The sequence below is a fragment of the Acinonyx jubatus genome, chromosome E3 (genome assembly GCF_027475565.1).
Source record: "Acinonyx jubatus isolate Ajub_Pintada_27869175 chromosome E3, VMU_Ajub_asm_v1.0, whole genome shotgun sequence".
Lineage (NCBI taxonomy): Eukaryota > Metazoa > Chordata > Mammalia > Carnivora > Felidae > Acinonyx > Acinonyx jubatus.
In genome coordinates this window covers 28749351-28775815 of record NC_069398.1, presented here as the reverse complement: position 1 = coordinate 28775815, position 26465 = coordinate 28749351, and the positions used below count along the sequence as shown (strand labels likewise).

The 26465-nt window shown below is 54.1% G+C and overlaps 2 protein-coding genes across 9 annotated transcripts; one reads left to right on the top strand and one right to left on the bottom strand.

Moving 5' to 3' along the window:
* Positions 1–81: 81 nt before the first annotated feature.
* Positions 82–11223, bottom strand: GIGYF1 (GRB10 interacting GYF protein 1). Of its 6 annotated transcripts, none has more exons than XM_027042071.2 (27): positions 10556–11221; positions 9657–9818; positions 9516–9576; positions 9295–9406; positions 9071–9200; positions 8867–8962; positions 8591–8702; positions 8370–8478; positions 7967–8007; positions 7574–7744; positions 7069–7322; positions 6840–6948; positions 6217–6354; positions 5954–6051; positions 5577–5748; positions 5276–5442; positions 5058–5158; positions 4857–4970; positions 4673–4773; positions 4434–4516; positions 4183–4326; positions 3845–4072; positions 3381–3568; positions 3119–3279; positions 2867–3024; positions 2645–2774; positions 82–2551 (listed from the first exon to the last, which is right to left on the bottom strand). In XM_027042071.2, exons 4-27 carry the CDS (start codon positions 9327–9329, stop codon positions 2499–2501), a joined length of 3093 nt encoding a protein of 1030 aa, XP_026897872.1. In that variant the 5' UTR covers positions 9330–9406; positions 9516–9576; positions 9657–9818; positions 10556–11221; the 3' UTR covers positions 82–2498. The 6 variants fall into 6 exon arrangements, with proteins under 6 accessions (XP_026897872.1, XP_026897874.1, XP_053069453.1 ...); XM_027042073.2 differs by having other exon boundaries at positions 3381–3565; XM_053213478.1 differs by having other exon boundaries at positions 4857–5158.
* A 4231-nt stretch (positions 11224–15454) lies between these two features.
* On the top strand, positions 15455–25492 carry POP7 (POP7 homolog, ribonuclease P/MRP subunit). Of its 3 annotated transcripts, none has more exons than XM_027042101.2 (2): positions 15455–15723; positions 24809–25492. In XM_027042101.2, the coding sequence occupies exon 2, from the start codon at positions 24819–24821 to the stop codon at positions 25239–25241; it is 423 nt and encodes a 140-aa protein (XP_026897902.1). In that variant the 5' UTR covers positions 15455–15723; positions 24809–24818; the 3' UTR covers positions 25242–25492. The 3 variants fall into 3 exon arrangements, with proteins under 3 accessions (XP_026897902.1, XP_014941225.1, XP_014941224.1); XM_015085739.3 differs by having other exon boundaries at positions 15455–15824; XM_015085738.3 differs by lacking the exon at positions 15455–15723 and adding an exon at positions 24378–24571.
* Positions 25493–26465: the final 973 nt, after the last annotated feature.

The window sequence follows — 26465 nt, the reverse complement described above, 5'->3', positions numbered from 1 at the left end:
TGCCCCGGCCCACAGCTCAGTTCCTAGCTCAGAGTTGTCTTTCCGATCACAATGCCCCTTTCCCCAAGACAAGACACAGAATCAAGAGGGGAGAACACACACCAAGTTTTATTGGGGGAAGGGGAATATTTACAGGGGCAGGTAGAAGAGAGGGGAGTCACACAGGGTGAGGGTGGGGGAGATTGTGGGTCCAAGGCAGACAAGGGGATACAGAACAGCCCCTGCACCCACCCCAACCCAGGAGGGTGGGAGAGCAGCTGGGGCCCAGGAAGACGGGTGGGAAAGGACAGCAATGGGGGTGGAGTCCCTGGGCTGGGGGGCTCAGGGGCTTGTAAACATTGACCACTCTCAGAAGGGGATGGGGGTGGGAGAGGGCCCCCCCTACACTTCCTCACAGGGTTAAGGCCTCTCCAGGCTCAAGGGCCCCCTAAGTTCAAAGTCTCTTTAGCTGGGGGGAAGGGGAAGGAAGAAACAGGGAAGAGTGTCACCCCCCTCCCCTGCATTAGCTGCGGCAGGGGTGGGGGCGGTTACATTCAGTCACAACAGTACTCCCCCCGACACCTCTAATGCCGCCAAATACTGGCGTGAGGAAGGGGGGGGAGCTGGGGGGCCAGCAGCAGCAAGACATTTCCCCCTGGCCCATCACCCCCTTATTGCTTTAGAGAGAATATTGTCTTTTCACGGACGCTAACACTGTTGAAACCAGGGAGAAGCAGGTGGAGGGTGCCCCTCCACCCCCGAGGCCAGCTTTATCCCCCAACACTGACCCAGTTGCCACTTTGGTGCAAAACAAAACAAAACAAAAAAAGAACAAAAAAAATGTGGTCTAAGAATGGATGGGGAAAGAAAATGGGCCACTCCCCATTTCCCCAGGGCAGGAAGGACAAATACATTCATGGAGGGGAGGCAGTGGCAGATTCCTGCCCTAATACTGCACTCTGAGCAATGAGGTCAATGGGAGAAGTTAGATGAGAAACCCAAAAGATACAACAAACTGTTAAAAAAAAAAAAAAAAAAAAAAAAAGAAAAGAAAAGAAAAACACACACAAATGGAGACAAACCCAGGCAGGTGATTGGGAAGGAGAAGTTGGTGAGCAACAGAAGGGTGGCCTTCCCCTGACCCAGGAGAGACAACACTTCTATTCTTGACCCCCGCACCTTACCCAACATTAAAAACGCATCAGGGGAGCAGGGAGGGGGAGAGGCCACCGGCTCCTCTCCCATTTGGTCAATGGGGGGGGGGGGGTTCAGAGCAGGGCTGGGTGGTCCACTTCCCACACAGCTGGCTGCAGGCGGGGGGAGCTCCATTCTGACAGCCCCCACACTGCAACCCGAAGCCCCATGCTGCCCACTCCCTTGGCCTCCTAGGCCCTCCTCTTGCCCCTTTCACAGGAGAAAACAGTCAGTAAGTGGTGCCTCTCTCTCCACCTCCCGGAGGAACTGCTCTACTCCCACCTCGCACGGGGTTGAGGCAGAAGGCGCAGCAGGGGCTTGTGGCCCAAAGAATACATTCATGTGGCAAGGCAGGGAGCTGAGGCTTTCAGCTTCACACCCAGGCCGTCCCCCCAAATGGCAGCAGTGGGGGAAGCCCCTCACCAGGGCCAGAGTGGAAGTTCTGTCACCCTGACGGCCAGAAGAGATTGGCACCGGCTGGCCCTCTCCCCCTCCCCACCGTCAGCCAGCACAGGATGGCAGCCTAGAGAGCTGAGGCGGCCCGGCCCATTTGTGCAACTTTCCCCTAAAGCAGCAAAGCCAAGGGGCTACTTTGGCCCCCACCACGGACACCTCTGCCACGGTCACAGCAACAAAGGGAGCCGTTCACAGCGGGTCCGGCCGGCGGGGCTGAGGGGGCCTCGCTGTGCAAACTGCTGGCACCCCAGCTTCCAGTTACCCCAATGGCCCACCTTGCGGGGCAGGGAGGGTAAGTGCAGCCTTGGGGGCCAGGCAGGACAGGTCCATGGGGCCTGTGTCCCCACTGCCCCAAAATAACAGTGTGTTTTTTTTCCTTAAATCTCCTAACCTTTTTTTTTTTTTTCATTTTCTTTTTTCTTAAAAAACAAAAACAAAAAACAAAACACACACACACACACACACACACACATACACAAAAAAAACCCCAAAAGACCTCTGTGGACCTTCCATTGTCACCCTCACTGTCCCTACAGGGGGAAGGGGTGCTTAGAGTCTAGTTTTTAACAATTTTTTTTGTCTCTCCTAACAGTTTTCTTCAATGCGGTTTAAAATGCTTTTTAAAAAAAGAAAAAACAAAAAAAAAAACCCCAAAAAACAAAAAAACCAAAAACCCTTCCCCCCCCAATCTGTAAAGTGCCTCGTGGTGGGTGAGTTAAGGTGCATCGTGTGGTTTGTAACAAGTGCTGGGGACCCTGCCCCTGCTTCCTCCTATGCTCCCGTGGGGAGCCTGCAGGCTGGGGACCCAAGGGTCCAAGCCGCTGCTGCTGCCCCTGGCCTACAGCCCAGGGGCTGGTGGGACGGGCTGGTCAGTAGTCATCCACGCTCTCGATCTCACCAGAAGGTCCGTGCAGGGAGTACCCTGAAGCCGGGGAGAAGCTGGGTTTGAGCTCTCCCCAGGCCCCCGCCCCGTACGAGTAAGAAGCCTCCTTCATGGCCGCACCCCCAAACTTACCCAAGATGCTGGGATCCGAGTGCAGCATCAGAGCCCGCCTCTTGGCCTTGCTGCCCTCCCCAGGGCCGAGTTTGGTGCTGTGGTTGGTCTGAAAGGCTGTCTGCAGGGAGCCGCCGCTCAGCCAAGCCTCCTGCGGGGCGCAGAAAGAAGCTGGGTCAGCGCGGTGTGGGGCCATCTCATCCCACCTCATCCCACCTGCCAGGGGAGCCAACGGAGCCTCACCTGCTGCCGCTGCTGGCTGGCTTTCTGTTTGGCCCTCCGCTCCAGGAACTGTTTGGCAAATTCTTTGGCTTCCAGCGTGTCCCCCAAGCAGGACCGGATATAATCGTGAACATCGTAGGGGGATTCTACCTCCTTGAGGATCGCTACAGCCATGGGCACTAAGGGGCAGGAGAGGCGGGCTGTCAGGGCCCACCTGATGCAGGTCGGGAAGCCCCGGGCCAGCCCGGCACCCTCAGGGGCTACTGCCCATACCGTCCAGGCTGCCTGTGGTGCTCAATGTGTGCAGCATCTGCTCACACCACTGGGTGAAGCCGTCCTGGGGCCTGGGGATGCCCTGGAGCAGCTTCAGCAGCTTCTCTTCCTCCTCTGTCTTTTTGCGCACAGGCCGGCCTGACAGGTGGCTGTACGAGTCACTGAGCAGGACGGGGACGAACCGGAGGCATGAAATCTGCTGAGGCAGGTCAGGGTCTCCCCCTCCCCCGCCCCACCGCACAGACAGACCCCCGGCACCCACCTGAGAGAGGGGCTGCTCCGGCTGTTCTTCAGGCCCAGGCTGCGGGCCAGGCTCCCGCTGCTCTTGAGGGTGTCCTCCCAGAGCCCCAGGCCACCGCTGCTGCCCCCACTCTTGTCGGGCCCGCCCCACAGTGGCCCAGCCTCAGACACCCACTGGTTCAGAGGAGCAGCGCCCAGGCCCCCGAGCTGCTACAGATGGCAGAAGTCAGGGTGACCCAAACACAGACACACGCACTCCAAACAGCTAGGTGGGGAGGGGGGCTCGTTTAGGTGGCAGAGCGCGGCAAGGTGAGGGCCGCCCAGAAGCCAGAGCCTTCAGAGTCAGGTCTGTACCTTGGGCTCAACCATCCCTCCCCCCGCTCCCCCCACCCCCCGGTCACCCTGGGAACTATAACTGGAAGGGGTTCCTGAGGGCTCAAGACCAGCCAATCGATCGGTGGGGGAAGGGACGGCCCGCCTGCTCACCACACGGTGGTTGGGGGCCTGGGCCCGCGACGGCTCCCGAGGCGGGGGCTGCTTATGCAGCTGCCGCTCGCCCTCCAGCTGCAGCTCCAGCAGCGTCTTCATGGACAGCCCCTGCTTGGCCAGGCCGGCCCACAACGGTGGCGGGGAGCTGGGTGCGGGGGACGCCGGGACGGCGGCCGCTGCCTGCTGCTGCTGCAGCAGCTTCAGCAGGAGCTCCTGCTGCCGCACCTGGAGCGGGGAGACGCGAGGAGACGCGGTGAGACGCGGGAAGACGCGGGGAGAGCACGTGGCCGGCCCCGGGCCCCAGCCCAGCGGGGGAGGCCCAGCTGGGCACCCACCTGCTTGCGCCGAAACAGCTCCTCTTCTTCCTGCCGCCGCTTCTGCTCCTCCTGCTGCTGCTGCTGCCGGCGCTTCTCCTCCCGCCGCTTGCGCTCCTCCTCCTCCCGCTTCGCCCTGAGCTCCACTTCTCTGCGCTCTTGGAACTGGCACAGGAAGCCAGCTCAGACGGCAGAGTGGGGGCACCCAGCCTTCCCCTGCGACGGTCTGGCCCCTGCCACCCCAGGACCCCAGCCCCCTGAAGCCCACTCACTTTGTGTTGCAGCTGGAGTTGTTCTAGAATTGGACCCTGAGTCGAAGAGTTAATTGGTATGTCCCAAAGACTGGCCTCACCGCCTGCAGGAAGCAAAGCAGCTGCAGGAAGCAGCTCAGAGTGCCACCGGGCTAGAGTGCAAGGGGGTGGGAGCAGACACAGAGCCCCTGGCCCGCCCCCCCCGGGATTGGGGCACTGGGGTTCAGAAAGTGGGGGCAGGGGACAGGCTGGCCACACACCTGACTGTGATGAGGCTGAGGTATGTATGTCCCAGAGGGGGCCCGAATCCGGCACCGACAAGGACCGGTTCATGGTCGGGAGCAGGTTCTGGTCCCCGCCTCTGAGGAGCAGAGCGAGGATTCTCAGGGCTGGAGTCCCTCTCGGCTCTGCCCACCTCCCCCCCTGCACAGACTGGCCCCGGACCTGGGCGGTTTGAGAGCTTGCAGCTGCTGTAGGAACGCAGTGAGCTGCTGCTGGGGCGGCGTCAGGTCCCCCAGAGCGGCCTTTTCCCGGAGCGCGCACTGCGGGAGCTGCCGGCTGCAGACACGGAGACTGGTGTCGAGCGGGGAGAGGCCACACAGCCGGCGCCCGGCCTGACCCACAAGGCCTTCAAGGCCCCCGTACCTGCCAACCAGCTGCAGAAACTGCTGGTGCTGCAGCTGCTGGTACAAGGCCGCGGCCGCCAGCTCCTGCTGCTTCTTCAGCCGCTCCTGGTCCATGTTGCCCTGAGTGGGGGCCAGAGCGCTTCTGTGCCTCTGACCTGGTCTCGCTCCGCACCACCCGCCGCCATCCGTCCGGCTCCCGCTTCCCCGCCCTGCTCCTCTCCAGGTGGACGTGCTCACCAGCAGTGGGGGTGGTGAGGGTCCTGGGGCAAAGGGCACGCGACCCCACATCTTGATCACCTCACCCAGTGGCTGGAAGCCCTCATCACAGCCCCGCTTCACAAGCAGTGCCATGGAAAAATAGCCCGCCTGGAACCACTCCGCCATCTCCTGTGTTGTAAAGGGGCCTGGACCAAGGGAAAGGGGACTTCGGTCAGAAAGCTACGCCCGGGAAGCCCTGAACGAGAATGAGGTCGTCCTCCTGCCCACCCACCCCCGCCCCCCGAGCTCCCACTGCATGGCTCCCACTCCCCACGAGCACCTTGGATCTCCCCCTGTGGGTCCTTGTAGAACCACTTCCGGGCCGCACCGTGGCTGAGAGGGAGGGCAGTGGCAGCTGCTGAGTGGCGCAGACCCTGGGCCTGCATGGCAGCCGTAAACTGCTCTTCCTCCAGGGAGCTGTCCTGCAGGGAGGCCACCAGCTTCTCTGCCTCCTGGGAGACCAGGGAGAGAGGGAAGGCTCAACGGCCCAAGAAGGCAACACCAAGACGAGGCCGAGGCTGAGGTCAGGGTGGAGCCGGGAGGTCAGATCACAAGGCAGACAGACGGGGAAAGTAGGAACTGGGTGGCGACAGATGGAACGGCCCCCTGTCCTCTGTAGGGGAGGATCCCTAGAACCTTCTTAGGCTTCTCCCACACCTGCTGCAGGTGCTTCAGGCCTTCATCATCCTCCAGATCTCCGGGTGGACCAGGGGGTGAGCCCACCCCGGGACTCAGCTGCATCCCCCTCATATCGTCTAGGAGCGAAGAAAAGAAGTGCAACAGAAGATCCCGAGACAGGAAGGAAACACCCCCCGCCCCCCATCCACCCTCATTCCAGAGGAGAGGGCTGTGATTCTAGCTCTCTCCCCGCCCCCTCCAAGGAAGGGGAGCGTCCCCCGCCCCCGTCAACCCCAGGCTACCTTCAGTCGCCGGCAGGTCTTTCTCTGTAGCATCGTCGCCTTCCCCGTTAGTTCCCCAGAGCGGGCCCAAGGTGGGCAGTGGGGGTGGGGAGCTGGAGTTTTCCTCCTGGGGAGGCAGTGGGGTCAGCTCCTTCCCTCCTGAAAGAGAAGGGCAATTACCAGAATTCAAAACCAACCAGGTGGAAGGCCTTAAAGATGACTTGGCATAAATCCTCCACCTGTGGCCAGAATCTAGGCCTCTGGACACTGAATCCTCCCACCTACCTTTGGTCGACCCCGCTAACATCCAACCAATCAGCACCACAAACCCCACTTTGCGACACCAGACACGTCGGGAGCGTGTCCGGGTCACCGCCTAGGGCTGTACACGCAACACCACTCTTGGCACCACATTCCTTAAGTCCTCCAAGGAATTTTCACAGGTCATCTTGATTACATCGGGGTTTCGCCTGGCACCCTGCCTTTCAGACAGCCCCACTGCGTTCCTCCCGCCTGACGACACCCGCTCTTCTCATAGGCCACGTTCTCCTGAAGGCGGGTGGACAGCTGGTGCCTAGCCTGGTGAGGGCCTTCTGCCTGCCCGCCTCCTCTCCTCCCCACCCCACCCTGCTCCTCGGGCTCACCCGCCTCAGGGCCCGCCTCATCTAGCGCTTCAGAAGGTTCTTCCTCCTCTTCCTCCAGGCCCTGGAAGTCGAGCTCCTGCTCCTCAGGAATAGGCTCCTTGGGGCCCTTCTGCACGGGGTTACGGAACCCGGTGGGGACGAGGGGCAGAGGATGAGTGGGAGAGGCCCCTGCTGGGGTAGGTCCCACCACCCGCCAGCACAGACCTTCCCCTCGCCCCCTCACGAATACCTTGAGAGGCAGAAAGGCCCCAGAGGCATCAAAGGTGCCCATCTCCTCATCCTCGTCGTCCAGGCACCATTCGGGAAGCCCATCCTTGTCCTCCTCAAAGCCGTCAGGCCCTCGGCACCTCCGCAGGTGAGCGCTGCCTCCCCCACCCCGCCCCTCCTCTTCACCACACCCTCCTCGATCCCCTCGAATATCAAATTCAAACTTGCGACGCCGGTCCCCGTGTTCCCGCCAGCCAGCAGAGCGGGGACCGCTATCTGGGCAGAAAAAGTCAAGAGAAGGAGAATCAGTATCCTGGGCAAGCTGGCTTTTGCTCTTCTGCTGCCCACTGGGGAACCGCCCCCCCCCCCCCCCGCGCCCCCACCGGGAACCGGCATCTCCAAGTCTGCCCTCCCACCCGCTCCACTCCAGGAAACTTTCTGTTCCCTCCACCCGGCTGCGGGAACACACCCTCAGGAAGCTCTTGCCACCAATGCCCCCCACAACACCCATCCGGCCCCAACCTCACCAGGGCTGGCTGAGCGCCAGCGGTCGCCATCTCGCCGGGGTCCTGCCCCAAGTCTCCAACTGCCTTCCTCCTCTTCCTCTTGCTCCTCTCGGAGAGAACGCCAATTCTCGCTATCTGAGCGGGCATGTTCCTTCCTCGGGCCAGCCCCTCCCTCCTCAAACCCGGATCGCGCTTGGAAACAGGGGAAGACATAATCAGTGGAAGGGCAGCCACGGTTCCTGGAAGACTCTTACTACACACCTCGTGATAAAGGAGGAGCCCAGCTCCAGGCCCTCCTGCTCCCACCACCTCCCTCAGGAAACAGCTTCCCCTCATGTGGTCACCCATTTCAGTCCTCCCCCCACCTCTCAGGGACCCTCAGGACCCGGCCATCGCCCTTGCCACTCTCCATACCTCCATCCCTCCTGGCCGACTTCTCAAACCTTCTCTCGCCTCTGTGGAAGGAAAAGGTGTTGGTCAAACCAGGACAGCTTCCCCTCCCCAACCTGCAGCATCTCTGCACAACTTGTCCCTTCTGCCCTTAGAAGGGTGGGGAGAGGGAGGGCTGGGGGGGGGGTGGTTAGAGAAAAGTCAGTCTTGGGAGGAAGCCCAAGGGGACACATTAGAACAGGAGGTCACAGGACAAATGGGAAGAGAGGAAGGCAGCAGGGAGTTGGGAGGCAAAGAGGAAGACTTGTGACCAAGGCTTATTCAGCGAATCCCCTGCTGCTCTCTAATGCCAAAGGCACAGAACCCCTCCACACGACACCAGAACCCGCCACAGGGCTTCTCTGCTCTGCCATGATGCTGCTAGCACCTGTCATCCCAACTCTGGCTACGCTGGATCTCCCGGGGGTTTCGACCAAAGGCCCCTTCGCCTTCTTCGATGCTTCTTTGGTAAAAGCAACTGTCACCACGGCCTCGGCCTGGAGAAAGGAGGAGATACACGTGGGAAGCCTGCCCGATCGCCTCTCTGCACCCTCAAAACCATGGGCCCCACCTCGGCCCGCCCCCGGAACACATGGTCACCCCCTCTACCTCGGCTCCGAGTGCTGCCCCTGCCGCGGGAGGCGCCACCTAGGGGGGGGCCGGCCCCCTTCCCCATCAGCCTCAGCACAGCCACACTGTTCACTGACAGGGAGAAGTTTCTCTGAGGAGGGAGCCAGGGGTGGGAGTGAGGACCCAGGCACCCGCCGCCCCCCCCCCCACCCCGCCCAGAACCACAACCTCCACCACCTGTCTTTCCAGCTTTGGCCCCTCTCTCCAAGATGGAGACCCAGCACCCTGCCCTGCAAGGCTCCAGCCCAGGCCCACCTGCTCCTCCTCAGTCAAAGGCTCCAGCGCCAGGGGCTGCAGTGGCTCCTCCTGCAGCACCGCAGCAAACTCCTTGTCCTGCAGCTCATCGGGTACCTGTCAACCGGGGCAGAGCGGAGGTCCCACGTGCTCCTGGACCCCCTCCACTGGCTGAGACCAAATGGGCAACAGGGCCACACACCCCACACTCTCGCCTAGCCCCACCTTGTTCTCCTTGACGTAGAGAGCCAGCATCTCTTCTCGCCCGTAGCGATAGTCAGCCAGCTTGTATTTGGGCATGGCAGGGGACGGGGGTGGAGAGGCCACACTGCCACCGCTGGAAAGGGCCCTCAGCCTAGAAAAGGGACACAGGAAAGGAGAGAAACAGGAATCCGGGCAGCCCTCTTCTTCCTGGTTTCTCTGAGCCATCCAAAGCATGTGTGACTCACCACTCAGGCCCAAAATTGAGGGTCTCTGCTGCCATTGTGGAGCCAGGTGTATCCTCAAGGTCCGAGGGGCTGAAGGGACAAGGGGGGGACCTGGCGTTCACTCTCCAAACACCTGTGGAGACACGGGGACACTAGGCCTCGGAGACAACACATCACACACCTAGAGAACCACAAGAAGAGAAGAAATGGAATCCCGCCTAATGGACTCTGAAAGGACTCACCTAAGCCAGCCACGTGCCACTCACACCATGAGTTAAGTGAACTGTCGCAACGGGGGAAGACCTGGGGGAAGGAAGGAAAACAGGGCAGCTGGAGCCCTTTCCAGCTTCAGCAAAGGGTACCTCCCTCTACCCCAGACTTACTAGGCAGCCTTGCCCCAGGAAGCAGGTAGGGCCGGGCCGGGCCGGGCCGGGGCTCTCTTCAGGCAGGGGCCTGTGCTGGAATGAACCAAGGTCTCCAAGCTACAGGACGCTGACCTGACTACAGTGGTGTCCAGGTAGGGAGCTTCACATCAGGGAAAGATCCTTACCGAGAGGCAAGAAAATAAAACTGGGGTTAAACTAATGGGCCGGGTGGGTCTCCCCACCTCTGGCCCTCCTCTGGCCCACAACATGGGGAGATCCACAGCTGCGGGAGGCTTCTAGTTATCCGGCGCAGGGAGCCACGGACCCTGCTCTTTCTCATCTCTGTCCCCCCTGCTAGGCCTCAAGACCAGTTAATTGACCCAGCAGAGCTAACAGAGGCGCTGGCATTGTGGCAGAGCACGCCAGGTACCTCTCCAGGCCTAAGCGCCCTCGCAGGGTGGCGTGGTATTTGGGAACGGGCTGGTTGAGGCATGGGGGACACTCAGAACAAAGGTAAAACACAAGCAAGCAAGGAAACCAACAAACAAAACATCAGAGCCACAAATGCCCTAGAGACAAAAAAACATCAGTTATGGAAAGAATCACAAATGCAAACTAGGAGCAAAATTACCTCCCTCCTGAAAACTCTCAGGGCCGCCTGTTTGGCGGCTAGAATCCAGGGATTCCGTTTGGGGGGAAAGCCAGTGGAATGGGAGCGGCGGTGAGGAGCCCCTACCCCAGGGCCAAAGACAGGGCAAACGGAAGGCCACAGGCAGGTGAGTCCAGCCAGTGCCCCCTTGGCCTGGTTTACCCAACAGGAATCCACACTTTTCCAGGGATCGGGAAGAGCCCCATCACAACTACTAAGAACCAAAAAGGGAACATTATGCTACAAACTAGGCAAAAGCCCCTCTCACCATAAAGTAAAAATGAGGTTGACAGAAGTAGTGGCAGTGGCAGCGACCTGTCCTCCTAAGGAACAGCAGGAGAGGCTCTCAGGGGGCAGCGCATCCCTGGCGGTTCTGAGCAAGGATGGGTGGGTGAGGTCTCAGGGAGCTGCACAAGGGCTTCCCTCACTGGCTGGGGAGGAAGCCGGACCAGAGTGCCTCCACGGTTTCCATCAAGTCCAAGACTCCACGATTCTGCGAAGAAAGGCGGAAGGGTTTCTTCCAGAGGGGTCAAGGGGCAGTAGCTCTCACAGCTGCAGATGGGAAGACAAAGCAGAACACCATGACAGAAGTGGGACCCGCTTCCAAAATCCTGGTGTCCTAGGAGGAAACCCAGCTTTGGAGCTTGTCTAGAACAGGGTGGACTTGTCCCTGGCATGACCATCTCTTCTGCAACAGCCCCAACTGGACATTCCTGGTGACAGAGCACACCACAGCACACGTGGCTCTCAGGAGACACATGGTGTTGAAAAGGGGCACCTGGGTGGCTTAGTCCATTAAGCGTCTGACTTCGGCTCCGGTCACAATCTCGGTGTTCGTGGGTTCGAGCCTCTCATCGGGCTCTGTGCTGACAGCTCAGAGCCTGGAGCCTGCTTCGGATCCTGTGTGTGTGTCTCCGTCTCCCTCTCCCTCTCTCTCTCGCTCTCTCTCTCTGCCCCTCCCCCACTCACGCTCTGCCTCTCTCAAAAATAAATAAAAACATTTGAAAAGCTCTTCCTTTCACTGGATTCACGCAGGCCTCCCAGGACAACAGAGTAAGGTTCCTTCTTTCCACGCTACAGCCCTTACCTAATCTGCCCAATCAACCTTGAAGACACTATGCTAAATGAAACAGCCCAGTCACAAAAGAGCAAACACCACAGGATTCCTCTTGTTTGAGATTCCTTGAGCAGCCAAATTTAGAGACACATAGAACAATAGGGGCCAGGGTTGGGAAGTGTTTAATAGGTAAGAAGTTTCAGCCAAAATGGGACCAACGAAAGAGTTCTGAAGATGGGACAGTGGGGACAGTTGCACAACAACGTGAACGTACTTAACCTTGCAGAATCGTACACTCAAAAATGGTTAAATGGCCTGTTTTACCACCCCCACCCCAGCAGGAGGAAAAAAAAAAAAAAAGGTTTAGGGGGGAAAAAAAGAGACATTTGGGAATACCTATTACATACCGAGGTCCTCCTCACTCCAAAGAAAACACCCCACATTCCTGCAAACAAACCTCAGGAGAGGCTGTTCTGAGCCCCTTGCGATTCTTTCCAGAAGAGCCCCATCCTCATGGAAGGCCGCTGTGACATAACAGGGACAACTCACCCCCCTCCCTTCCAGGGAGTGGCAAAGGCAGCTCTCCTCTTCCGGCCTTCACCTTTCTGTCCTGGTCGCAGACTGGCAAACTGAGGAAAAGTGGTTCCCGGTGTGAGAAGCAGGGAAACTGCAGAAGCAAGGAAAGCAGTCAGGGCGGAGGAAGCAGAGGAGCGGCTGGAGGAAAGTCACGTCTCCGGGCTGGCCTGGCCACAGGGGGACCTGGTCCAGCAGCCGGTGGCTGTCGGGTCGTCCTTCAGACCAAAGGAAGCACTGCAAAGCAGCACACGAGCTGCCGGTGGTTCCCACCTTCCGACCAGGCGTGCTTCTGTGTCCTCTGAGCCAGGGGTTCTCAACTGGGGGCGCCTGCGCTCCAGGGCACATGTGGCAGTATCTGGATACGGTTTTGGTAGGCGTGACTTGAAAGGCGCTACTGGCCTCCAACAAGGCGCATGACAGCCCCCCACAACAAGAAATTAGTGGGCCCAATGCGGCGACAGTGCCCGGGCTGAGGACGCCTCCTCCATATCACAAGCGCAGGTAAAGCCTGCTCTGTGTTTACGGGGAAGAACAGAAGACAGGAGAAACCAAATTTCAGTTCAGTCTCCCCTAAAAGCAGGGAAATCTTTTCCTAATTATACTGTCCCTTGAGAGAAATCTGAAACCCTGCCAGGAGGGAAATCCTCAAGAAGAGATTAAAAAAATTGTGCAAAGTTCCTCTATCACAAACTCTCGAAGCCACCTGTTTGGATCCCTTTCCAGTGAAGGAAAGGGCCGGGACAGACAGCAGACAGGACTGGGGGCAGCACCCTTTCCTGGCTTCTTGATCTAAGCGTCTCCTCCAGGCTCTTTCCCGCTTACCCGCCACCCCTACCTTCAGCACCTGCCTGCCTCATCTGCCTGCCCGGCTCCCTCCAGCCCTCTGTCCCATCTTCTTTCTCAGGCCTTGGTATACCCTCTCCCTCCAAGCTTTAGATTTATTGCTATTAAAAGGCTGCCCCCTGCTGGAGTTGAGGGAAAAAGATATACTGGTCCAGGGTGTTCACAACAGGCTTGCAGGAACAGGAGGGAAGCCTGTTCTCTGGGGTTCAGAACTCTGAGAAGAAAAAGATCCCAAGAATGGGCAGTCCTAGCACACGCTAAGTTAACGTTATTTCCTCATTCCATCAACCCTAAAATTAGCCCCATTCCAGAGCTATGTGCTTTGGCACAGAAAGGTACCACTATTAACAGAAGTGGAGTCCCAAATTCCCCGACATCTGAGCAACCAACAACCGCCCAGTCCCAAACCTGTTGGGAAGTGACTCTGCCCTTTCTCAGGATGCGAAGATCCTCCAGGCCCGGGAGGGTAACTGAGAAAGCTCAGAAAGGGGTGCAAGCCCATGTTCCCCCCACCTGGTGAGCGATCCCAGCTCTCTCCTCTCTGAGCCATCATGACAAATAACGCCCCTTGGCACGTTTACCAGTTAAGTTTTCAAAGCGCTTTCACACTTTACCTCATTTGATCCCTTCTACCCACTTGCCCAGTCTTGGGACCTAGCCAGGGAAAACAAGGAAGGAAGGATGCAGCTGGCCCCACAGGGGACCCCATGTCCCCAGACACTCTGTTCAAGACTGGAGAAGGGATGCACTAGCAGCAGAAGCACCCTGAATACTTTGTGAGTTTCAGGCCGTTTTAAATTTCCTTTAGTTTTATAAATCTTTCACGTAGCAATCTCTTCTCCCTTGCTGTTTAAATTGAGACTACTCTTTCTACCCCTAACTCCAACCACAGACAACAACAAACTACAGTCCTTTAATTTCTCAAACGGCAACAATACTAATCTGTCCCCTGGCTTAAAAAGCCGGGCCAGAGGTCTAGGAACACAACTCACTTGACTGTAATCACCATATAGGTCTCCTAAGGCCCTGGGTCCCCAGACCAAGGCAGCAACACAAAATCCAGATCCATCTCGATCCTTCCCAATTACACACCAGACCAACAACTAGAAACTAAGACTGGAGCTGAGTGAGGGTGGGTGGCCTGAGACACACAGAGAACAGTACAGATGAAGGACCTGGAGAGCGAACTCCCACATCATGAGTGGCAAAGGGGACTACCCTGTCGGTGCCCATAGGGCTTCAGATGCAGAGGCGGGGGGTGGAGGGCTAAGGTGCAACTAACTGCCAACTCAGAGGAGCAGTGGAGAGATTGTGTGGAGGCTGATCTTTGGGCAAGCAGCAATAAGGAGACGGCAGTGAGACTGGGGCGGGTGGAGGAAAGAATGGGCCAACAACAATTGACTTAGCATCTCCCAGGGCCGGGGCCCTATGAAGGACCAGACCTGGGAGCTTACTGGGAATTCTAGTAACGGCCGGGTAAGAAATGCGAGATGAGGGTTGCTTTTAAGTTAACTTAGGAAGGAAGAAGAAGGAGGGGGAAAAAAAAAAAGCCAAAGTGTGAGGGGCCGTGGCCGGGGAGCTGCTGCATCAGAGGCGCTGGGCTGGGAAGAGCCTGGCCTGGAGACAGGAAAGACTTAGGTGTTGAAAACGGTCGGGCAACAGGGAGGAAGGAGACCCCAATGACCAAGCACTAATGTCGCTCGTGGAAAGGAGATTTAGGTGAAGACCCAGTGGAGGTGCTTTGGTTAAGAGGAAAGGCTTCCACGTTGGCCAAAGTCACGGAACGCCTGGACTTTCAGAGCCGCTGGGCCCAGCTAATTATAAGAGCCCGGAGCACGCTGGGGAAGTCTCCGGGGACCGCCGGGCATTAGGGTCGGGGGGCCCCGGGCGGGCCCGGCGGAGGATGCGGATGGACGGGAGGGGGCCGGGCAGGGCTGCCGAGGGGCCCGAGGGCGACCGTTAGGAGCGCGGGGGTGGGAAGGAGGCGGGCCGCCCGGGAGGACGGCGTGCCCTTCAGGGAGGGGGCGCCAGGTGCGCGGGGCGAGGGCGGCCGCCCCCCGGGAGGGGCCCGGCCTCCCTCGGGGCCGTGCCGGGGAAGGGCCGGCGGGAGTGCGGACGCACCGGGCGGCTGCGGCTGCGGCGGCGGCGGCGGCCTGGGCAGAGGCGCGGGAGGGTCCGTGCCGGCGGCCCGCGCTCTCGCTCTGGCTCTCGCAGGCTCGGCGCGGCCGCCTCGGCGTCGGGGGCGGGCCTGCCCCGGGCCCGGCGGCGGGCCGGGGTCCGCGGAGCCGCCGAGCGCTTACCGCGGCGGGCGGGCGGCGCGAGGCTCCGGTCCCGGGGCGTTGGCGGCGCGCGGCGGGCCGGGGGGCGGCGGCGACGGCGGCAGCGGCGGCGGGGGAGGGGGCGCTGGCGCTCCCGCGGCGGCCGCTCCTCTCTGTTTGTGTTTGTAGCAAGATGGCTGCCCGCCTCGCACCACGTGACGCGGACGCTGGGCCGCGGGGCCGCCCCCGCCGCCGCCGCCGCCGCCGCCGCCGCCGCCGCCCCCGCCGCCCCCGCCCCCTCCGCGGCTCCGGTCCCCCGCGACCCGCACGGCCAGGCGCCCGCCCCGCGCGCCCTGCGAGGAGCCCCAAAGCCCGCCGCCCCGACCCCCCCCCGACCCCCCCCGACACGTGACCCGGGGCCTGGCTCATCACGTGACGCAGGGCCTGCAGCGGGCCGGGGGTGGGGGTCCTCGGGGTGCTCCCCGGCTGCCCCTAGGCAAGTGACGCGTGACCGTCGCGACGGAGGCCGCCGCAGGTGGCATCGCAGGGCTCTGAGTTTCGCCAGTCGGCTTCCTCCGGGAAGCCCGCCTGGATTGAAGGAGACAACTTTTAATCCAGATGTGTGTTCACTCAGACGTTCTGGGATATATGAAATAAGTGAGGAACTAATCACTTGGAAACTGTCCGAGGCAGCACTGGCTGGTGAGACCTAGAGTTTCTATCTGGCGCCGCCACTGACTAGCTTCTAGACTTCGGGGGAAGCATCTGATACCTTCGGGCCTCGGTTTCTCGTTTGCAGTCAGGTATTCTTGCAGTTCTCCGCCCCACCCCTGACCCTCACTCCACTTCCTTCCCGGAGCGCTGAAAGAATTAAAATAGGTGAATATGAAAGGCTGTGAAAAGAGAGAAATTACTATGCAAATGCGAGTAGTAGATTGACACCTCCTTTGTTTAAAAAAGGGGTTTTCCAGAATCCTTGAACTTTTCAGGATGAAAAAGTGTTCTGGTGTTTTCACCTTTTTTTTTTTTTTTTTTACAGTTATTCCAGAATGTATACTTTGCTTTCCAGCTTCCTATAATAGCTGTTACCAAACACAATGTAATTCTTAGGATATGGAGAAGTAAAGTCAGACTTAGAACTTGAGTCCCTTGTGTTGTGCCATAAGGGAGCACAGACCTCAGGAGCTACCATAAGGCCCTTTGTTCCTGCACTGAGCATTCCCCAGGCTTCTGTGCACTTGTAGTTTTAGTGTCTGCTTTTTTCCGTTCCCTTGACTTTCTTGCAGTCAGGATTTCTTAGTGCTGCCAGTCTAGCTGCTTGCTCCCAGGCTGGAAAGTGGAATTATTTTAGAGCAAGGGCTCCCGTGTGGGTTTCATTCATTACTGCCTGTGGCTTTGGAAATAATCTCTTCCATCTCTGGATTGTGGGGTAAAGTCCTTAACACAGTGCTTGGCACAGGGCAGGTACTCCACCGGTGTTAGCTGGTAGGGGCTTCTGGTTCCACAGGTCCACAATATTCTGATTGTTAACACTGTATAAAATGTATCAACAGAATCTAAGCTTGGGTGAGAACTTATTACCTAAAGTTCATCAGCTTTTTTATAACAGTTGTTTTTTCTTAACTCAAAAGCTGTTGTCCTTGCTTTTTGTTTGTTTTTTAACTTTTCTAGATTGTGTCCTGGGTGGTTGAAGTTCCCAGCAGCCTAATCTCGGAATGAGTAAAGCCTTAGCGTGTTTTGTTAATTAGCAACGTGAGATTGCAAATTTTGGTGGAGACATGGTACAAGGGAAAAGAGGGACCTCTGTCGACCGGTAGCTGTAGGGACTGTAGCTCTGTGGACTCAGCTGTGCTGAGCTGGAAGAAAGGCAGGATTTGGGGTGGGTTTAGGAAAAGTGGGGGTCAGCTTTATAGTAGCTGCAATCTAGGCTGATGGGTAAGAAGAAAAGCAGAACTTCAGCTGAATGCTTTGAATGCTACCATAAAAATGTATTTGATCAGGGCACCAGGGTGGCTCAGTGGGTTAAGCATCAGATTCTTGATTTCAGCTAGGTTGTGATCTCATGCTTTGTGGGATCAAGCCCTGCGTTGGGCTCTGTGCTGACAATGTGGAGCCTTCTTGGGATTCCCTCCCTCTCTCTCTCTCTCTCTCTCTCTCTCAAAATAAGTAACTTTTTAAAAAAAGTGTTTGATTATAGAGTAGCACCCACTAGATGCAGCCTGGCAAGGAGCACAGACTAGACTCCAGAGTCCAAGATTGGAGTGATCACCAAAGGTTCCTTGTGTTCCAACTTGTGACTGTAGCCAAGTAATCTCCTCCAGCTGTAAAGTTGGGGAAAATGCTCTGGCTGCTGCCGCTGAAGACATGGGAATTTGAATCTGTTAAGCACCCTCTTTGAGAAAAGAAACTGAAATCAGAATTGTGTATCTCCCATACAGAATGAAAGAGAAAATTACAAAAAAATCACTTAGACCTAAAATGTTTTTGTTTATTCAGGTGCTATGGTGTAAAATGCGTTGGTCTGTGTTGTTTTAAATTGCTTTTGAAGTAAAGAAAGAGATTTGGCGAGATGATTAATCGAGATGAAAGGGAGGTGCCAGGTAAGTTTAAAGAGCCAAGTTCTGCCCTTTTTCCAAATGGCAGATTCCTCTGTAGTGATTACCTTCAATGAAATGCAAAAAAGATAAGGACCATCTTAATGTCACATCAGTTTCTTACGGTGCCTGGCCTCACCCACATAAATCATGAACCTTTATATTTATCTGGATGTCAGAGTTCAGAAACCACATTTTAGATCCCATGAAAAGACACATATCCTGAGTAATGGAGTGATCGTTCATAAACTGTTTATTGTTAATTGTCAGACAAAATGGGCCTCAAAATGAATTTATTGCATTCAGAATTATTTTCTGCCACGATCTAAGATTTTGTCTTAGCGTCTCAAGTTACGAATGACCTACTCGTTGCTGAACCCACTGGTCCATTATCTTTTTTTTTTTTTTTTTTTGAGAGAGGGTGCAAGTGAGAGGGGGCAGAGAGAGAATCTCATGAGGGGCAGAGAGGGAAAAGGCACTAACCCAAAGCAGGGCTCGAACTCACGAATCGTGAGATCATGACCCAAGCCAAAGTCTGATGCTTAATGGATTGAGCCACCCAGGTACCCCCACTGGACCATTATCTTATGCGGCCTGTCAGCAGCATAGACACAGCTGATCACTCCCTCCTCCAGGAAATGCTTTCCTTCCATAATTTCCAGGACACCATACTCCCTGGTTTTTCTTCCTACCTCACCAGCTGCTCCTTCTGCATCTTTTGTGGTTCCTTCCTTCTTCCTTAACACAATGCTCAGTCTTTCCAGACCTATCCATTGTAATGGGAGGGACTGCACAGGCTATGAGCCCCAATGCTAGACATTCCTATCTCAGCTTAGCCACTGCTTCCTTTGGAAAACCTTGGATCTCCTCCAGGTCACATTGGCTGTTCTTTCTTCCTGGGGGCCCCACTGAACCCTGTACATGCTCCCCATTTAGCACTGGTCTCACCATTTTGTTCATCTTGTTTGTCTTCCACACGAAACTGTGAGCGGCTTAGCACAGAATTCTGGGATGTAACTAGTATTCCAACAGCCTATCAAGTCTTGATCCACTTGTTACTGCTGAGAAGCTTGTTTGACCATTGACCCGTCGAAAGACACCTGGGTTATTTCCAGTTTGGAGCTGCTACAAATAAAGCGGCTATGGACATTGGTGAACAGGTTTTTATTTTTTATTTTATTTTTTAACATTTATTTATTTTTGAGACAGAGAGAGAGCATGAACAGGGGAGGGTCAGAGAAAGAGGGAGACACAGAATCTGAAACAGGCTCCAGGCTCTGAGCTGTCAGCACAGAGCCCGACGCGGGGCTCGAACCCACGGACCACGAGATCATGACCTGAGCCGAAGTCGGATGCTTAACTGACTGAACCACCCAGGCGCCCCGGTGAACAGGTTTTTAAATGCCTTTGAGTGTTGTTGCTGGGTCATAGGCTAAGCATATATATGGTTCGTTTTATTTTTATTTTATTTTATTTTTTATTTTTAAAAATTTACTTATTTATGTTTAAAGCTTATTTATTTTTGAGAGAGAGAGAGAAGGGAGGGAAAGACAGAGAGAGAGAGAGAGAGAGAGAGAGAGAGGAAGAGACAGAATCCGAAGCAGGCTCTAGGCTTCGAGCTATCAGCACAGAGCCCGATGTGGGGCTCGAACTCACAGACTGTGAGATCATGACCTGAGCCAACCAGGTGACCAATCATAACCTGAGCTCAACCGACTGAGCCACCCAGGTGCCCCTGTATGGTTCGTTTTAGAAGAAACTGCCCAACTCTTTTGCAGAGTGGCTAGACCATTTCTCGTTCCCACAAGCAGTGTGTGAGACATCCAGTTTCCCTGCTTTCTTGTGAATACTTGGTTGGTAAGATTTTTTTCTTTTAGACGTTCTGATAGATGTGTGGTGGTGCCTCATCATGGTTTTAATTTGAGTTTCCTCAACGGTTAACAACTTTGTATATTTTATGTGCATATTTGCCACACTTACACCATCTTTACCTAAGCGTCAGTTCAAGAGTTTTGCCCATTTTCTAATTGGGTTGTTTGTTTTCTGACTCTTGAATTTAGAGAGTTTATTCTGGATACGAATCCTTTGTCTGAAATGTAATTGGCAAATATTTTCTCCCAGTCGATGGATGGCTTCTCTTTTCATTCTACTAACGTGATCTTTCACAGGGTTAATTTTTTTAAAAATTTTTAATGTTTTATTTATTTTTGTGAAAGAGAGAGAGAGAGTACAAGCAGGGGAGGGGCAGAGAGAGAGGGAGACACAGAATCCGAAGCAGGCTCCAGGCTCTGAGCTGTCAGCACAGAGCCCGACACGGGGCTCGAACTCACAGACCGCGAGATCATGACCTGAGCCAAAGTCGGACGCTCAACCGACTGAGCCACCCAGACGCCTCTTTCTTTCTTTCTTTCTTTCTTTCTTTCTTTCTTTCTTTCTTTCTTTCTTTCTTTCTTTCTTTCTTTCTTTCTTTCTTTCTTTCCTTCCTTCCTTCCTTCCTTCCTTCCTTCCTTCCTTTCATGTTTATTTATTTTTTAAAGAGAGAGAGAGAGAGAGAGCACGCGAGAGAGCGAGCATGGGGGAAGGGCAGAGATGGAGGGAGACAGAGGATCCATACCAGGCTCTGGGCTCTCAGCGCAGAGCCCAATGTGGGGCTCCCATTCTTGAACCGTGAGATCATGACCTGGGCTGAAATCATTAGTCGGACACTTAACTGACTGAGCCACCCAGGTGCCCCAAGGTTCAATTCTTTATTCTTTTCTCCTTCAACTGCTTTTGCACCTTTGTCTGGCTGTATTTGTGAGAATCAGTTTCTGGATTCTCTATTCCATCTTTTAAAAATGTCTTTTAGGTTTATTCACTTATTTGGAGAGAGAGAGAGAACAAGCGGGGTAGGGGCAGAGAGGGGGGGAAAGAGAGAATCCCAAGCAGGCTCCACACTGTCAGCACAGAGCCTGATGCGGGCCCAAGCTCACAAACTGTGAGAGCATGACCTGGGCTGACATCATTAGTCGGGCGCTTAACCAACTGAGCCACCCAGGCGACCCTCTAGTCCATCTTATTGATTTGTGTGTCTATCCCTTGGCAGATACTACACTGTCTTGATACTGTAGTAAGTCTTAAAATAAGGTATTGTGATTCCAACTCTTTCAAAATTGCTTTACCTTGCTTTGCCCTTCCGTGTTAACTTTACAGTGAAGTTGGTTAGATCTACAAAATTCTTGCTGGGATTTTCATAGGAATTGCCTTAAACCTAGAGTTCAGTTTGGAGAGAATTGATATCTTTACTATGTTCAGTGTTCTAATACATGGACATCTATTAATTTAGATCTTTGAGTTCTTCATCAGGATTTTGTAGTTTTTAGCATACATATTCTTTGCATGTTTTGTCAGACTTATACCTAAATATTTCTCCCTCCTTCTACTTCCCTCACTCCTGATCCCCCTCTCTCTGGATTGTAATGGTACTGTTTTAAATTTCAGTTTCCAATAGTCATGTATGTTACCTGCAAATAGAGAATTTTATTTCTTCCTTTCCAATCTTTTCTTTGCTTTTTTACACTGTATCCTTTTCTTGCCTTATTGCACTGGGTGGGACTTCAATAGTGAGGATGGTTAGAGAAGACATCCTTGCCTTGTTCCTGATTTTAAGAGAAAACTGTCTTACATCTGTCTTATGTCATTAAATATGATTGTAGCCATCTGTAGAGTTTCTGTAGATGCTCGTTAACAAGTTGAGGAAGTTCCTTCTGTTCTTTTATGATTTTTATTTTTAAAGTAATCTCTACACCCAATGTGGGGCTGGAACTCACAACCCTGAAATCAGGAGTCCTCACTCCACCAACTGAGCCAGCCAGGTGGCTCCCTTCTATTCTTTTTTTGCTGACAGTTTTTCTCATAAATGGATACTAAATTATGTTAAATGTTTTTTTCTGCATTGACTGATATGATCATATACATTTTCTTCTTTAGCCTGGTAAATGGTAGTGATTGATTTTCTATTTTTTGAGCCAGTCTGGCATCTTTGGAGTAAATTCTACTTGGTCATGGCTTATCATTCTTTTTATATACTGCTGGATTCAGTTTGCTAGAATTTTGTTGAGGATTTTTTCACCTTTTTTCATGAGAAATATTAGTCCGTAGTTTTCTTTGTATAATCTTTGGTTTTGGCCTCATAAAATTAGTTAGAAAGTGTTCCTTCCTCTTCTGTAGAGAAGAGATTGTGTAGAATTTGGTAGAATTCACCAGGGAAACCATGTGGACCTAGATGTTTCTTTTTCTAAAGGTTTTTTAAAACTATGAATGTAGTTACTTCAGTAGCCACAGGACTATTCAGATGATCTATTTCATCTCCTGTAAGTTCCGTAGGTTGTGGTTTTCTAGGAAATTGGTCCATTTCATCTAAGTTGTTGAATTTGTGTATAGCGAGTTGTTTGTACAAGGATACCCTGTTTTACTGCACTTTTTACAAACTGGAGGTTTGTGGCAACCCTGTCTCTTGGCACCACTTTTCCAACAGCATTTGCTTAAGCCTGTGTCTGTGGGTCATTTTGGTAATTCTCACATTTCAAACTTCATTATATTTGTTTTGATCTGTTATGATCTGTAATCGTGATCACAACTCACTGAAAGCTGATGATGGTTAACATTTTTCAGCAGTATTTTTTAATGTTTATTTATTTTTGAGAGAGAGAGAGAGAGAGAGAAAGAGGGCAGGGGAGGGACAGAGAGAGAGGGAGGGAGAGAATCCCAAGCAGGCTCTGTGCTATGAGCACAGAGCCCGACTTGGGACTCAAACTCACCAACCATGAGATCATGACCTGTGCCAAAGTTGGACACTTAAACGACTGAGCCACCCAGGTGCCCCATCAATAAAATATTTTTATGTTTTCAACAAAGTATTTTTAAATTAAGATACATGCTTTTTTTAAAAAGATATAATGCCATTGCAAACTTAATAGACTACTTAACAGACTATGATGTAAATATAACTTTTATATGTACTGGGAAACCAAAAAATTTATTTGACTCACTTTACTGTGATATTCACTTTACTGCAGTGGTCTGGAACTGAACCCACAATATCTCCAAGGCATGCCTGTATTATTCTCTAAGTATCTTTTGCATATGCGGCTATCTTTAGTGCTATCCCCACTTTCATTTCTAGTAATCATAATTTGATTTTTTTTTTTTTAAGATTTTATCTCCAAGTAATCTCTACACCGAACCTGGGGCTCAGACTTACAACCCCATGATCAAGAGTTGCATGCCTGTTCTACTGACTGAGCCAGCCAGGCACCAGTTTTCCTTCTCTGGTTCTGACTTGTCAGTCTTGCTACATGCTTATCAACTTTATCGATCTTTTCAGAGAACTAGCTTTTCTTTTGAGTTTCTTTATTGTTTTTGTGTTCAGCTTGATTTTTATTCTTTTATTATTTCCTCACTTCTTTTTCCTTTGGCTTTATTTGGCTCATTTTCTAGTTCCTTGAAGTGGAAGCTTAGATTACGCTTCCATTCTTTTCAAAATACCATTCAGTGTTTCCAGAATACTCCTTGGTTCCTTGAAAAACAGTTTATCCATCAAAACTCAGCTCAGATGTCACTTTTGAGGCAGAATAGCCTTTCCTCCTCACGCCACATAAACCCCCAAACTTGTGATTAATGAAAATCTGAAACTAAAGGGAGAACTACAGGATTTAAATGATGCTGGGAGAAAAGTTCTCAAGAACCTGACCCCTTTCCAACCTGCAGTCAAATGGGGTCATAAAAATGCCAACTCACATGCGTAGGCTTAAGTTTACAAGGTTATTTTGGGTTTCCTAGTGGCAGAACACGAATTATCATCCGTATTTAAGTGTTGGGGCAACTCAAGCAGAGAACAGCTCTAGGTTCCCAATGCAAGTCTAACTCCTTTTTGAAGAGAACTCTCCAAAAACGATACCAATCTGGGCAGAGGAAACCCCTCCCAACTGCCATCGGGAGCCAGGAACCCGCAGGCGCTGCCTCGCCCTGCCCACCAGGGGGTGCACGTCCCTGCTGGGGGCGGGAGTGGGGGTGGACAGAGGACGATGAACTGGCGGGCAAAGGTTGAGAGGTGTGGGTTGGTCAGCATGCTCCGGGGGAGCCGTGAAGGCTGGGCCTACGTCTCGTAGCTTGGGTCTCCAAGGGCTGACTTTGGGGTCAGCCCTTGCAAGTGATAGGGGAAAGGGACAGGTCCCCGTGATCTACTGGGGAGTCCAGAGGTGGCTTTTTCTGCCCGGGTCCCGACCTCTCACTCAATCCCCTACTCAAGTCTCTGGGCAGCAGGGGCCTTGGGCAGGGGAGTCAGTTCTGCCAACTCTGCCGCGCCTCCTCTGACCAGAGAAACCGCGATGAACGCGGGAGTCCAGACTTGCCTTCAGTCCCCTTCAGGTTCTCTTGAACTCGCAGCCCTTTTTTTGGTCTTTGGCAGTCCCCTACCCCAAATCCTCCACGTCCTTAGAACGGCCTCCTGTCTCCCCTCTAAGATCCCGTTCGTGGGCCAGGAACTTGGACTGGCCTAGGAAAGCTGACTCTCCCGGGATTTGACTTAATACGTGCCCCCCGCATCCGCGCTCAGCTTGCGTGGCGTACACGTGGTAGAGCCCGTCTCTCAGATCTCTCGCGTTACTTAAACACGTCCCGCGGTTGCGCGAGCGCCCGAAGGGGCGGGGAGAACGGAGGCCGGGAAAGCGATTCGTGGATCACGCGGGCCGGGCCTCGGGGGGCGGGGCGCGCGTGCGCACTTGGCAGCCCTTTCAGGAGCCGGGAGCCGCCAGGGTGCCTGCGATCTCGCGATCCTGTTACGCGCGGCTTTCCTTCTCGTCCTGGGGCTTGTGGGTCGCGGGCCGCGCCCTCAGCCCGGGCGGGTCGACGCAAACTTGAGTGGTTCGTCCGGGAGTCGGCCGCGTGCTTGGGGAGAGCACTGTGGACTGGAGAGTGTAGGCGCGGGGGAAGGGGGCTGTGGAGGGACCTGAGGGTGGGGGAGATGTCCTGGATGAATAGGAACTGGGGGTGAGGGAGATACGCAAGTCCGAAGTGAGTGGGAGGGGACTGAGGCTGGAAGGGAAGAGGGGCGTTGAGTGCGCCCCCTCCTGTCTGCACCCTTTGGGCTAGAAACGGGGTAGGGAAGAAAGCGAAGTCGCTTGTCACCTCTCTGATCTCCCTCCCCGCGTCAGGGCGCACAGCATGGCGGAAAATCGAGAGCCCCGCGGGGCCGTCGAGGCTGAGCTGGACCCGGTGGAGTATACCCTTCGGAAGCGGCTCCCCCACCGCCTGCCCCGGAGACCCAATGACATTTACGTCAACATGAAGACTGACTTTAAAGCCCAGCTGGCCCGCTGCCAAAAGCTTCTGGACGGAGGGGCTCGGGGTCAGAACTCATGCAGTGAAATCTACATTCATGGCTTGGGCCTGGCCATCAACCGTGCCATCAACATTGCTCTACAGCTTCAGGCGGGCAGCTTCGGGTCCTTGCAGGTGGCTGCCAATACCTCCACCGTGGAGCTCGTCGATGAGCTGGAACCAGAGACTGATACCCGAGAGCCGCTGACCCGCATCCGCAACAACTCGGCCATCCACATCCGTGTTTTCAGGGTTACACCCAAGTAATCCAAATGAGGACAGCGTTGCCCACCTACCCCCAGATAGCTAGGTTCAGATGTGGCTCTCCTTGTACTGAATGTGGCCATGGACCTCCTACCAGAGCCACGTAAGAGAAATCCTGTTTCCCTTACAGCCCAGAGGACTCTGAACTGAGGGAAAGAGTATTGTCTCTTGTTGGGCCCAAGCCGTGGGTCTTACCGTCTTTGTGGTCTGTAAGCTTTGTCATCGACAATAAAAAATATCAAGTTGTGTTAGTATGCAGCTACCCACTGCGGCTGGCTCTCCCCTGTGTCAATTCTGTGTGTGCCTGGAAAGGGAGAGTAGGAAACTTTACAAGTATTTAGGTACAGGAGGGGACCCCAAGTGTTTTCTGCCTTTACAGAGAGCGTAGATAGTATTACAGACTGTGTAAGAAAACAAACTGTAGTGCAATGCAAAAACCGGAGAATCCCAGTGTTTGCTTTAACATTTTGTGTACTCTCAGAGGAAGGCCGAGGGATGAGGTGTTCCATCTTGCCTGCTTAAAGTGCAGCAGGATGGTTGTGTACTCAAGAAGCATTGGGCTTTCTGGTGGTGGTTCCCGAGACAGGAAAGGCGAGAATTTAAGGATGAAGGGAGCCAACAAAAACCGTGGGCCTTCCCTGTGTCAGACTCTATGATAGGGACTGTTTCATTTGATTCCCAGTCCTGCGGGGCCCAGGTGGTTCCAAGCAGTTGTGGTCCAAGAGCCCTTTAGACCCTTCTTGACGGGCTGCTCCAGTGGGAAAGGAGAGCTTCCTCCCTGAATTACTGGGCACACAGGTAATCAGTAATTTTTGTTTGGGTGTTTGTAAGAGGATCTGATTTCTCATGTTTATCAAGCTGGAGTCACTGAAAGCAATGTTTATCAAAGTGGGTGGTGATCCATTTGTGGGTCTTGAAATCAATTCACAGGGTCAGAGCCATTTAGAAAGTTTTTTTTTTTTCTTTTTCTATTTTTTTTTTCAACTTTTTTTTTAATTTATTCTTTTTGGGACAGAGAGAGACAGAGCATGAAAGGGGGAGGGGCAGAGAGAGAGGGAGACACAGAATCGGAAACAGGCTCCAGGCTCTGAGCCGTCAGCCCAGAGCCTGACGCGGGGCTCGAACTCAACGGACCGTGAGATCGTGACCTGGCTGAAGTCGGACGCTTAACCGACTGCGCCACCCAGGCGCCCCTTTTTTTTTTTAATTTTTTTTTTCAACGTTTTT

Bases quoted from the DNA above. Each gene is read 5' to 3' on its own strand.
- GIGYF1 (XM_053213478.1), bottom strand. From the start codon at position 9,329: ATGGCAGCAGAGACCCTCAATTTTGGGCCTGAGTG. The intron at 4,517-4,672 runs GTGTGTGGCCAG...TGCTTCCTGCAG, and splicing joins CTCAGCCTCATCACAGTCAG to GCGGTGAGGCCAGTCTTTGG. The intron at 3,280-3,380 runs GTGGGTGCCGGG...CGTCCTGCTCAG, and splicing joins CGGAGCAGCCCCTCTCTCAG to TGACTCGTACAGCCACCTGT.
- POP7 (XM_027042101.2), top strand. From the start codon at position 24,819: ATGGCGGAAAATCGAGAGCCCCGCGGGGCCGTCGAGGCTGAGCTGGAC.